General features: G+C 37.1%; 1 protein-coding gene across 1 annotated transcript in view; it reads left to right on the plus strand.

The window, feature by feature from the left end:
• Positions 1 to 278: 278 nt before the first annotated feature.
• The window catches only part of LOC128867569 (tyrosine-protein kinase receptor torso), a 93615-nt gene continuing 81119 nt past the window's right edge, over positions 279 to 12774 (plus strand). The window contains exons 1-3 of the mRNA XM_054108932.1: positions 279 to 473; positions 4917 to 5348; positions 9287 to 9524. Coding sequence (XP_053964907.1) covers positions 279 to 473; positions 4917 to 5348; positions 9287 to 9524 — 865 coding nt within the window. The remainder of the gene's footprint in view (positions 474 to 4916; positions 5349 to 9286; positions 9525 to 12774) is intronic.

The raw sequence follows: 12774 nt of genomic DNA on the forward strand, positions 1-12774 counted from the left end.
TGTACATATGTATGTTTGAGGAATTAACAATATAAATTTACATATGAATTAAAAATTTTGTTGTCTTTTCAAGTTGACAAATTAAAAAATAATTTTGTTTCGCTACATTACAGCAACATTTTACTGCAATATACATACATACAAATTAATATAAGCCGACGCCCGGGAAATACTTATACAAAGAAGGAAGGATTATTTACAAGCAACAACAAAGTTACATACTTGTAGATATACATATACATATATATGTACAACATATAAAATTAGCAAAGTGAAAAATGTTGATATTTATGCTGCGATACTTCTTTGTTTATTGGATTCTGCTGGGTAGCAGCGCCAGCGAAGAGACACTTCTGCGTGATTTAAATTTGGAAGTGAAAGATTTTCCATTAGCTTCGTGCAAATTGCGTTGCATGCATCAAATACAAAGAACTCAATATGGCGGCGAATTGGCGGAGAGACCTAATAATTGGGTACGTCAGTAATAATAACAAGATACGGAAGTTAAATAGCTTAAAAGTTTGCTAATAAAGAAGCTTTTGTGGCACTAGAAAGACGTAGAATATATTCATACATACATAACGTAGAAGATTATATACATACATACATAACATACTGTCCTTATACATAATAAAATTATCACTTACTTCAAAAACAATTCGAGGAAATCGCACTTAAAGCTTCTCACTAACTGTCGAATATATCGAAAACTATTCAGTCCATTGTTGCATAATTCGCGAAAATTTCCACTTCTACTAGAAGTTTCGTTCTATTCTCAGCAGAACTAGCAGGGGGTTGAAGTTGCTCAATCATATATTTTAGGGCCGCTATCAAGTTTCTCGTCCTTCCACATTGGACTAGTAAACTTGGGTGCAATTTTAAGCCTCTTTTCAGTAATGTCCATTATGATAGCTTGATGGTCACAGTGCGTGTAGCCCTCACTCACCCTCCATTTGATCTTTGGAGCAAGGGAATCATTTGCCAGGGTAATATCTATGACTGACCCCATTCCCGTCTTACGGTAGTTGAAAGTTGACCCGCTATTTAGAACAGTAATGTTTGGGCGCCGGCTACCCCATTCGGTTGCCCAGGCGTTGAAATCGCCCGCTATTATTAAAGGCGATTTCTTAGCTTTAAGTATGCTTTAGCTTCCAGTACATTTATTTTGGATCGCACGAACCCTTCGCCAGCGCTATTATTCTCTTGGAAAGCGAGCCCTCGGCAAAGCCAGATGGCCGCGCTGATTTTGCTGTCAGAGGCCCAAGTGCTGTGGTTTTCACACCTGTAGGGCTCTCTTATAATGGCAATATCTGCTCTAATTTCTTTAACTCTTTGTGATAATAGGTCTTGGGCGGCCTCACAGTGGTTCAGATTTATCTGAAAAATTCTCATTTACTTATATTTGTTAGAGCTCTCCTGAATGCTGGGCACCTATAGCTCCCGGTAATGTGTTCTCCCTTCTGTCAGTCTCGCAGAGCACACATTTCGGGCTATTTTGATAATCCTTGGCGAAGTGACCGTCAACACCACATTTCCTGCACTGCTTAGATCTATCGAAAGAGAAAACTAGCACAGGTGCGCGACATGTGGCCGTATTCTAGGTATCTTTCCAATTTTGGCTTTGCGAATCTCCATTAACTGGCGGCCGCGGTAGCCGAATGGGTTGGTGCGTGACTACCACTCGGAATTCAGAGAGAGAACGTCGGTTCGAATCTCGGTGAAACACCAAAATTAAGAAAAACATTTTTCTAATAGCGGTCGCCCCTCGGCAGGCAATGGCAAACCTTCGAGTGTATTTCTGCCATGAAAAATCTCCTCATAAAAATATCTGCCGTTCGGAGTCGGCTTGAAACTGTAGGTCCCTCCATTTGTGGAACAACATCAAGACGCACACCACAAATAGGAGGAGGAGCTCGGCCAAACACCCAAAAAGGGCGTACGCGCCAATTATCATCATCATCAATCTCCATTAACTTTTTGGCTTTCAGAGCTGGCAGGCTAATGGTGGCCGTTTGAGCGCCCGCATAGGGCCAGGATTTTAACGGGATGGGGGCAAACTGAGCCCTAGCCTGAAAGCCATTTCTGCAGATTGTCACACCTGGATATTCAAAAGTGGCTTTCCAGTATACCATTAAGTTAAAACCTTACTGGACTCGGTTCTAACATGTTCAAATAAAGTTGTGCCAACTTTGGTTATTAGTTGAATGTATTATGATACCCTACTAATAACATATCGATCTTCTTTAAGTAACAGGTTAGTTAATTGCAACTTCTACTTTTCCTACTGGGTTGTCGTGCACGATTCCTACTGGGTTACATTTAATCATATGTACGTATGTACGTGTGTGTGTGCACAAAGCAATAAAGAGGATAAACTATTTCTATTGGGTTCTCGTGCCGTTTAAGAGCGAGCATAGCGGTTAAACGTATAATAACGCCATCACCCTGCATAGATTGTGTACGGTATTTTTACCTACAACAACTTCAGCGACTTAAGCGGTATACATGCTTCGCTATGTACGCATATGAATACGATCAAGTGTTAGGAGTAACAACCTAGTACTACTAGGCTTAACGTGAGGAATTTACATAGAAAACCCAGCAAACCCAACATTGACCACTAAGTTGCAACGATGATGACGTTAAGGCGAACAATATATATATATTTTTTTACCAACGTTATAAATGTCTAATGTACAGTATATACTACTTTAGCTACTTTTCCTACCGGGATGTCGTGCACGATTCCTACTGGGTACTCGGACAACAACTCGTCATTGTATATAAACATATTTACGTATGCACGTGTGGGTGTACGTGGCAAACAAATTTTAAAACAATAATACAACCTCTCTTTGGTTGTCATGCTACATATTTGAGAGGAGCGAGCATATAATAATGCTGACAAACATATATATGTATGTGTAAGGATGGGAACAAGGAGGAGGCAGACTAAGCCTAAACGTGAGGTATTGACTTAACAAGCACAACATTGACTACACAGTAGCAACAATATTATCATTGACTGCTCAATAAGAACAGAAATGACTTTGAGGCACACAATAGCAAATTTTGCTACTGCCAGGTTCAGCGAGAGGAGTGAATTTAGAAAGAGATGTGACCGCTTAATTGGCTTTTTAATTTTTTATGATTTTTATTTATTTATTTATTTTTGTTTTTGTTTTGTTCGCCGCCTTTATTTAGCACCGTTATGCATTCTCTCAGCACTGAGCTGTTTTGTGAAGGCTTTGACGAATTGACGTAGGTACCATTTCAATACAAAAACAATTGAGAGGAAAGAAATGGCAAAGTAATATTAAATGATATTTATTATACTTAGCTTATTTTTGTTTCCATATTTCAGCAGGCTCACTAAAGCACACTTAGATGCACTTTCCCACAATTATTTTCTTAATTTCAGCGTTTCACACCACTGATATTTTAAAAATTAAGCATTACTTTCAAATTCACATCCACTCGCGACCACTTTCAATGTCTGCACATCCATGTGCACAGGGGGAGGTGTTTTAAGCTATTTGCAATGGTATATCAACCACTCCTGCACAAGATAAGACGAATGTTTTGGGTCATTATCTTGTTAAAATTGCCAAGTTGTCCCATTAAGGCCCAGTTTTTCGACTCTTGGACTTAAATTTTCTTTAAGAATGCCGCAATACACTTGCTTATCCATTGTCTCATCTATGAACACGAGCTTTCCCACACCAGATGCCGCGAGACACCCCCCGAACCAACACATTTCCTCTACCGTGTTTAACTGTTTTGAGCAGGTTGTTCTCTTGAAGCTCTTTATTTGGCTTTAGCCAAGTCTTTTGTGCTCCATCTGGCCCAAATAAATTGAATTTTGATTCTCTATTAAATTGGGGGTGTTCCAAAAAGTGTCGGGCTTATTTAAATGCTGTTTAGCAAATTCTAGTCTCTTTTTCTTATTTACCTTTGATGCGTCGAGGAATCTGGCCATGATACCCAGCCTTATATAGGGTATTCCGAATAGTTTGGGGGTTGAAATTAGGTTCAAATGAATTTTGCAGGGTCTCGCACAATTTGACAGCCGAAGTTTTTGGATTTTGTGCCACCGTGGACACCACAATTCGCTCCTGTCGTTCGGTTAATAATTTGGGGCGGTCAGATCTGCTCTCCGGGGCTATTTTGCCAGTATTGCAATAATGCATAACGATGTTTCGAACGCTGGACCATAATTTTATCGACAAGTTTGCCAATTTAGTGATAGGATTTTTTTTTTTCTAAATACAGTTTTATCATTAATTGACGTAGTTGTAGGGAAATTTTAGCACCACGGCCCATTTTAGTCTAGGTCCGTTGAAATTGCGATCAAAAGTGATTGCGATCGTATGCAATTCTTAAAATATGTAAAAAAGCGAGAGTAAAATAACGGGAGTTTACCGTTATAACGTCAAAAGCATAAGTTAACAAAGAATGTGCCGATACTTTTTTGATGTGAATTTGTGCCTTATTTTACCCTTCAAGGTTGAGCTTGTAAACCTAAGTCGAAATTAATTTTTTTTTGTTCAGATACGTAATAAATAAATACATTTAGAAAATACCGTTTTCTATTTTTGTATACTTTCATTAGAAGAAAAGTTATACCACTGAGAACTTTGATTTTTCGAGTGTGCCAATACTTTTTTGACTCATTGTAAACTCAAATTTTGTTAGGCTTAATTTTAAAGCTAAAGCTGTGAATCTTTCATAGTTCAAATATTATATTAAAACACAAAAATCGTTTGCTTAGGAGATAGGATGGGCTAAGTCGATTTAAGTAGATTTTCTAAAATTCCAGATATTTTTTATATAAAATTTGATACGCTCAATTATAATAAATCATCTTTTACATCCAGCTATCTTTTTCATACTCTAATATCTCATTCTCTTTTTAGGCCGATCAATATTGCAGTGACTACTGCCGTCGTGAAAATGTAACAACTTTGCTGAATTCAGAAAAATATTATCAAATACATATCCCCTACAAGATGATATTAGTCTGTCGAGACGATAAAAGTTTAACATTTCACATTGCTCATGTACGCAATGATGAAAGTTTAAGTGTTGATATCGAAGACGGTGAAGAAGAGTCAAGTATCACAAAAACGTACGAAGCAATAAAAGACAAATATAGAAGTATCAAATTAGAACGAGAAGATGAAGATCAAAATGTATTTACAGTGCCAGTAAACATGCAAAATGCAACAGAGCCACAGGTGGGAACCACAATGACAAATCCCAACGTTGACACCGGGCAAATGATTCATCCGCCAGAAGCGATTTATATGGTTAAATTGCAGAATGGTACAAATGTTACTGTTTTTACGGTAGGTGTGGGTGGCATGTGCAGAAGGTGGATTTGAAAAAGTTGCCAGTTCATGTTAATAATTTATTGGGATTTAGTTGCAACTTACAAGTAATGAAGATGTGTAGTTTAAGAAGGTAAATTCAATGAATGTCAGCAGGTGTCGTCGATGTGTGTATAAAGAAGAGCTGAGGACAGTTGAAACTTTAAAACATTTAAAGTGATGCACTTTACATCTTTGTTAGTTGTTTAACATAAACTCGTTCAACTTGGAGTTATCCTGCAAATGTACATGAAATCTGTTTATGTACACTTGTACATACTACAGCACCAAGACCACAAATTAAATGAGAAGTTCGACCAAAGGATGTTCACGCGAATTATATAGTATTTGTAATGCGACTTTTCCCTTTGAATTATGCAATTTATTATGTCCATGACTTCCACCAAAATATATAAAAAATTTGAAAATAAATCCAAAATCGAGTTCTTATATAAATAAAATTTTCCATAAAGAGGCTCTTCAGATGATAGAAAAATTTCAGTTCGAAAGATGTGCATAAAGTTGCTTAAAAATTGCATCAACAAAGTCAAAAACTTATATTAGATTTTTGGAGGTACTTACATTTTGCTCCAGCTTCCGTAAATCCGAATATATTTCAAAATATTTGGTGGAAGTTTTAAAATATAAAAAAAAAAAATGAATTCAGCACCCCAATATGAATATATAAAACAAAATGGTAAGAATTGATTTTCGTATTTTTATGTAGAGTAAATACGCTGAAATTTTAATTATTCAAATGCTGTAAAAAACTTAGTAAACATGAGAATTATATACATTGCAGACTCTCTTTCTAGTCATGTACTGCCAGCGACAAAAGAAAGCGAAAAACACACATATATATATATTATACTAGCGAAAACCCGCCCGTTCCGCTGGTCGTCTTTAAAAAAAATCTAGATTAATTAATTAAATTAAGCCGAAAAATACTGTGTGTTTTTTATAAAAACTCTCGCGCAGAAAAATAATGAAAGAAGTTTTGAATAGTAGTAGCAATTAAAAAAACGTTTGATGTGATTTACTTTATTACTTTTTTTATTGTAATGCTCTTTGGTATACAATATTCTTCGTTTTTCCATGCGTTGTTGAATAAATGAACAATACCGATGGCTTACCAACTCTTGAGCATGAAACATAAAGTTGGCCATGAGAAAAACATGGGTATTCTAAATCAATACCACAAATTGATAAAGTTTGGCCTTGTGACTTATTAATAGTAATCGCGAATGCAAGGCGAACAGGAAATTGAAGACGTTTGAATTCAAGCGGCATATCCGATGGTATCATTGTTATTCGCGGTATTAAAACGTCTTCACCAGAGTATTTTCCATTCAAAATTGTTGCTTCAATGACGTTATTCATCAATCTCTTAACTGTTAATCCAGTGCCATTACATAGTCGTGGTTGATTTATGTTTCTCAACATAATAATCTGTGCTCCTATTTTCAAGTTTAGCATGTGCATAGATGCGCTTCCCTTTACACATAAACAACAACATCAATCGTATGATACATACACTTCGTCGTGTACGAAAAAGCGGAGAAGGAGAAGAGAACTGTTCTATTCCCCCCCGCTTTAACCCAGCTATGTGTTCAGGTGCAAATGACTTTTTTGCGTGAAGTCTGATATAAAATAAGTTCTATTTACTCTTCTTAAATTTATATAATCTTTTCCAGGCGAAGTAAAAATCTGACATATATTTGCTTCAACCGTATATTTGTGAGTACACAGGTAATACGTAAATGTATGAGTGATATAGGTAATATCTCATATTAGCATAACCTTTCTGCAAAAAATTAAGGAAACGATCACCAATCACGCCGGCAATGATACAATGAATTTTTCACTATAACTGACTTCAGATTAACGTTTATATAATAATAAGCGTATATGTAACATTTTAAAATTTTTTTAGAATGTTTTTTTTAATTTTTAATAATAAGTGGTCTTCCTCTTCCTCATCCTCTTCCTCTTCCTGTAGCTATTCCTTTTCCTCTTCCATCTCCAGCTCCATCTCCTTTCTTCATCCCGGAAACGGGTAGTAAAAATTACTTCACTTAAAAGCTTTCATCAACAGCTTCCATCTGATACCCATATTGTACAAACACATCCAAGGGTACCTTGGTCCACCTTTTCGGCTATATCTCGAGACCCTGGTCACTCAGAGATCTAAAAAATACCCTATATTAAAGCACTCATCAATAGCTTTGATTTGATACCCACAATGTAAAAACACATCCTAGGGTTACCCGGGTCCTCGTTTTGGCCTTCGGCAGCGCCACCTGGTGGCGAGTGGAATCAATAACCTTCACCGTGGAAAAATATATATATATACCAAATTTCTTAATAATCGGCCCAGACACACACGACCAAAATGTATTCAATTCTAATGAATGCTATGTGCGGTACAAAAAATACGTGCGGCAAATAGCAAAAACACACTTCACTTAACCGACGCACCGCACACACACGCGTTATCGGATTTCAACCAAACTTCACAGAAACCTTTGCTAAAACAACACCAACAATGTGCGAAACTTTCATTGTTTTCCATACACGCGTTGCTGAGATTACCCCGGACAAATGCACACTTTTTTTCGGCTTAATTTTTATATCTATAGATTATAGGTATCTATTTTTTAATATAGTTAATGCTACAACATGTAATGCAAAGTTTTGTACAAAATTTACAAAAATTCGGCAAATTTCAATAAAAATTTCAACCTTTTAGTAAGAAGTTATAGAAATATTCTGGGCATGCCGTTTGATGTATAACAAAGTGCAAGTTTTCAAATTTTTTTTTTCAATGCATTTTCCCTCATATAAAAAAATCGGGCGTTCGAGCATTTTGCTTGATTTTTGGCTAAAATCAATGAAAACTCATAAAAAACAAATATATTTATCTGTAAAAAATAACAAGAGCTAATGGGTATATAACTCTGTATGTCTAAACTATCATTTTAATTCAGATAACAAAAAGCAAAAACAAAAGGCAAAAAGCTTTAAGGGGGTAGTATGGTTAATTCGGTGTAAAACAAGCATATTTTTCGAAATTTTTTTTGTCGACACAGTTGATTTATTCAAAATTTTAAAATTACTTCATTATAAAGTCATATTTAAAGAATATTGTGTGAAATTTTCATTGATTTTTATGAAGAAATGAGTTGGTGGCAGCGAATCTTCGCGGACGTCTCATAAAAAAGTTTTATTGCGGTGTCCCTCAGAACTCATTACTGGATCAATTAAAATCAAAAAACCAAATTGATTTCATCAGCTAATAAAGTTTCGCAGGTAACAACGTCGAATTTTTTTTTTTTTTTTTTTTTTTTTAATTTTTTAAAGCGCTTTGAAGTCAAAACACCGATTTTTCATAAAAAAAACTTGAAAACTTTGTTGTTTTAAAATATGACAAAATTAAAAAAAAAAAAAAAACTCGACTTCATTACCTCGTGAATAAAGTAAAGAAACAAAAAAACCAAATTTGAAAAGAATCGGTGCAGTAGATATGAATCTACAGTGGACACTGACCGTAAAAAAGGCAAGTGTGAGAAAAACGCGTTTAAAGATTTGTGAAGATTTTTACAGCGTGAAATCCGGTTGGAGAGGTAGATACTTAATCCTTTGTGTCTTTGTCAATTTTACTCTAATGCACTTCAAACTTTCACACAATAATCTTAAGATGTTATAGAATAATTTAAAAAAAAAAAAAAAAAATGAAAAAAAAAAAAATACCATACTACCCCCTTAAAGGTTTTATATCTTGTGTCTTAAATTGGAATCATTCCACTGATAGAAAACATTGCACCCCTTAATGAATTAATGCATTTATATACATATTTATATTATATATAAGTATTTTCATTAATCGGTCATAAGAGGTCATTTTTACCTCCTTCCAGTCGAATGAAAGCCCCTTCACAATAACTGGACTACGAAATGCCACCACCTACACGATTTCTGCTGTGGCAGTGAATGCTAAATATGAGTATTCCATAGTAACGAATGGGCAAAAATTTACAACTTTACAATATGGATATACACCCGGAGTGGTAAGCGGAATTGGTTTAAAGCGTTTTTTGGCAGATGAAACGAATGAAATGCGCTTAATGGCGGAAATCACCTGGAAACCACCTGAAGGTATGAGTAAAATTCTTGATTGAGAGTCCTAGTTTAATTAATATTTTATTAAGATGAGATGGATTAGGATTTTTTTTTTATTCTTTAATAATTTACTTATATTTTATATTAAATCGAATTGGTGATGTGAGATTTGATTAGTTATTACTTAAATGTTAAATTATGGAAGTTCGAATTATATTCTTATTTATATATATATTTTTTTAATTATGCTCTATATAATGACTAAATTTCGCTAAAGAAATATATGAAATTTAAGTCAAATTTTGTTAGAGTGAGTACTATTATATTTCAGTTTATTTTTAAGCCAGATATTTTTTACTAACTGACTTAACAAAATTCGAGAAGTATCAACAAATACATTATAAGCTATGCCAAATTAATATCGGCCGCCATAACTCATTAGGTTTGTTCGTGAGTACCATTTCGTTGGTTCGATACTACTTTGAGAAATATTAAATAATGGAAATAATTTTTTTTATAGAGGTCATCACATAGAGTGCAATAGCAAAACTTGGAATGCGTTTATGCCATAAACAAACTGCTCGTTGAACTACGTATTGTTCAGAGGCGGCTTAAAACTGCAGGCCCATCTATTTGTAGGATTTTCTATGTATAGGATCTCAAGGTATTTGCTTGCAAATATATTTCCCATATATTAGACGTACATATAGCATACAAAACGATGTCCATTTGGCTGTCAAGCTCGGACACAATATTTGGTTTAGTAAAGGTGAAGTAAATGAAAGGGCTTGCTACCTCCTGTACGTGAATTCCTTTTTCATTCATTTGAGTCATAGTGCCCTCAAGCCTGATGCCGAGGCTTGAATTGAATTTGAAAAGGTCGAGCCAAGGAGCACCAGGAGATTTGGTGGCTCCTAAAACACTCAGGCTAAAAAAGCCCATTGTATTTAAAGCTCTGGAAAGGGGGTAGATAGTCAAGGAGGGAGGGAGAAAAGTATCATAGAAAGAGATAGGAAAGAATAGAGACAGAGATAGAGATAGTTAGTCCTGTGAGAATTTTCCAGATTCTTTGACAAATTTGTAAATATCCTCCAGTTTTAGAGAACGAATAATACTCATTCTCATGACATCGGAACCCAATACTCGTAGTCGCGCTCTAGCAAAGGCAGGACACTCACAGAGAAAGTGCTCAGTGCTATCCGCCTCCTCCAAGCACGACAGGCATATCGGGTCCTCGATGATTCAAATGGTGGTCATATGCTGACCCCATGGGTTGTGTCCTGTAATGATGCCGACCATCAACCGAATGTCTTTCCTTCTAAGTTTTAGTAGAAAGTTTGACAGTTTTCTGTTCGGACTCGTCACAAAACACTTTGCAGTTCTGCAGCGTTCTAGACCGGACCATCGCTCTTTATGTAGATTGCCTACATAATCGTTGATCCAGTTCTTGATTCCTGCGGGACTGATTCCGATTATTGGCTCTGGCCCCTGTGGAGGCACCGCTGATCCACGGTTGGCCAATTCGTCGGGAATTTCGTTTCCTTGAACACCGGAGTGTCCTGGAACCCATATAAGTACAAGCCTGTTCTGTCTTGCGACAGAATTAAGCTTCTTCTTACATTCTTGAACAATCTTTGAGGTTTGCTTCGCGTTCTCCAGGGCCTTCAATGCAGCCTGACTGTCACTGAAGACTCCAATCTGTTTCCCGCTCCATCTCCTCTCGATTATCCATTCGGCTACTTTTAGGATGGCAAAAACTTCTGTTTGGAAGATAGTTGCCATTCCCCCCATAGCGTAGTGATACTTATTACTATCGTTTAAGTACCATCCGGCTCCAGACCCTATTTCAGTCTTGGACCCATCGGTAAAGAAAATATCCGTCAAACCTCCCTGCATGCCTCCTGGATTGCTCCATTGCTCACGCAATGGAAATCTGACATCAAATTTCCTTCCGAATGAAACTGTGGGTATCAGGTCATCTTTAGGTGCCAAAAACAGTGGATACTGCTCCGACAGCAACTTAAAGATTTCTTTGTGTCCCGAAGCTCCATCTTCGTGCCAGAAACCATATTTATGGAGTCTACACATAGCTTTTATTGCTTCCTGTTGTATCTTAAGATCCAGGGGGAGCAAATCAAGCATAGCATTTAGGGCATCTCCAGAGGTTGTACTCATGGCACCCGTGATGCATAAACATACACTTCTTTGCAGCGTGTATAGTTCCCGGATTGTGGACTTAACCATGCTCCGTCGCCACCAGACCACAGAAGCGTAAGTGATGATTGGTCTGATAAGTGCCGTGTATATCCATAGGACCACAGCAGGTTTCAGACCCCAAGTTTTGCCAAAGGCTCTACGGCATTGCTGAAAAATCTTCAATGCACGATTCACCTTCAATGAAACGTGTGTCTCCCAAGTCAGCTTCTTATCCAAGATTACTCCTAGATATTTAACTTCGTTGGAAAGACCAAGTGTCACACCTTTCAGTGTTGGAAGACTGAGTCCATCCAATTTCCGTTTTCTCGTAAACAAGACTATAGTTGTTTTGTTCGGATTAACGGAAAGACCTTGTCTCATGCACCAATCATCGATTTTGTCAAGAATCCTCTGCACTTTCGTGCAAAGCCTCCTTAAGCATTTATCCGATGTTAGCGCACAGACGTCGTCCGCATATGCTTGGACGTGAAAGCCGAGTTCCTGCATCTCCACTAATAGGGAGTCTACGACGAAGCACCACAGCAGCGGAGAAAGAGCACCCCCTTGGGGACATCCTTGCTTGGCCCTGACTGTGATTTGCTCGTCATCGCTCCCACCAGCGGTTAACAGCCTCTCAGAGAGCATGGAGTATATCCATTTTATAATGGCTTGATTAACTCCGTGTCGTTCGGCAGAAGAACATATCGAGTCGAAAGTGGCATTATCAAAAGCCCCCTCAATGTCCACGAACACGCCCATTGTGTATTCGTCAGCTTCCAGCCCAGCTTCAATCTTGCTAACAAGATCGTGTAAGGCTGATTCACATGATTTTCCACTCTGGTAAGCGTGTTGATTTCTACTAAGTGGACTTCTCGGCAATACCCCCACTCGAATATGTTTCTCCACCACTCGTTCCAGACTTTTCAACATGAACGATGTCAAACTGATTGGTCTGAAACTTTTTGCTAGGGAATAGTCATCTTTTCCTGGTTTCGGAATAAATACTACTCTTACGCGTCGCCATTGGGATGGTATATAACCAAATGCAAGACAGGCTGTGAAGATCCTTTTCAGGGCCTCAATCAGCCTG

This window comes from Anastrepha ludens, chromosome 6 (assembly GCF_028408465.1).
Source record: "Anastrepha ludens isolate Willacy chromosome 6, idAnaLude1.1, whole genome shotgun sequence".
Classification (NCBI taxonomy): domain Eukaryota; kingdom Metazoa; phylum Arthropoda; class Insecta; order Diptera; family Tephritidae; genus Anastrepha; species Anastrepha ludens.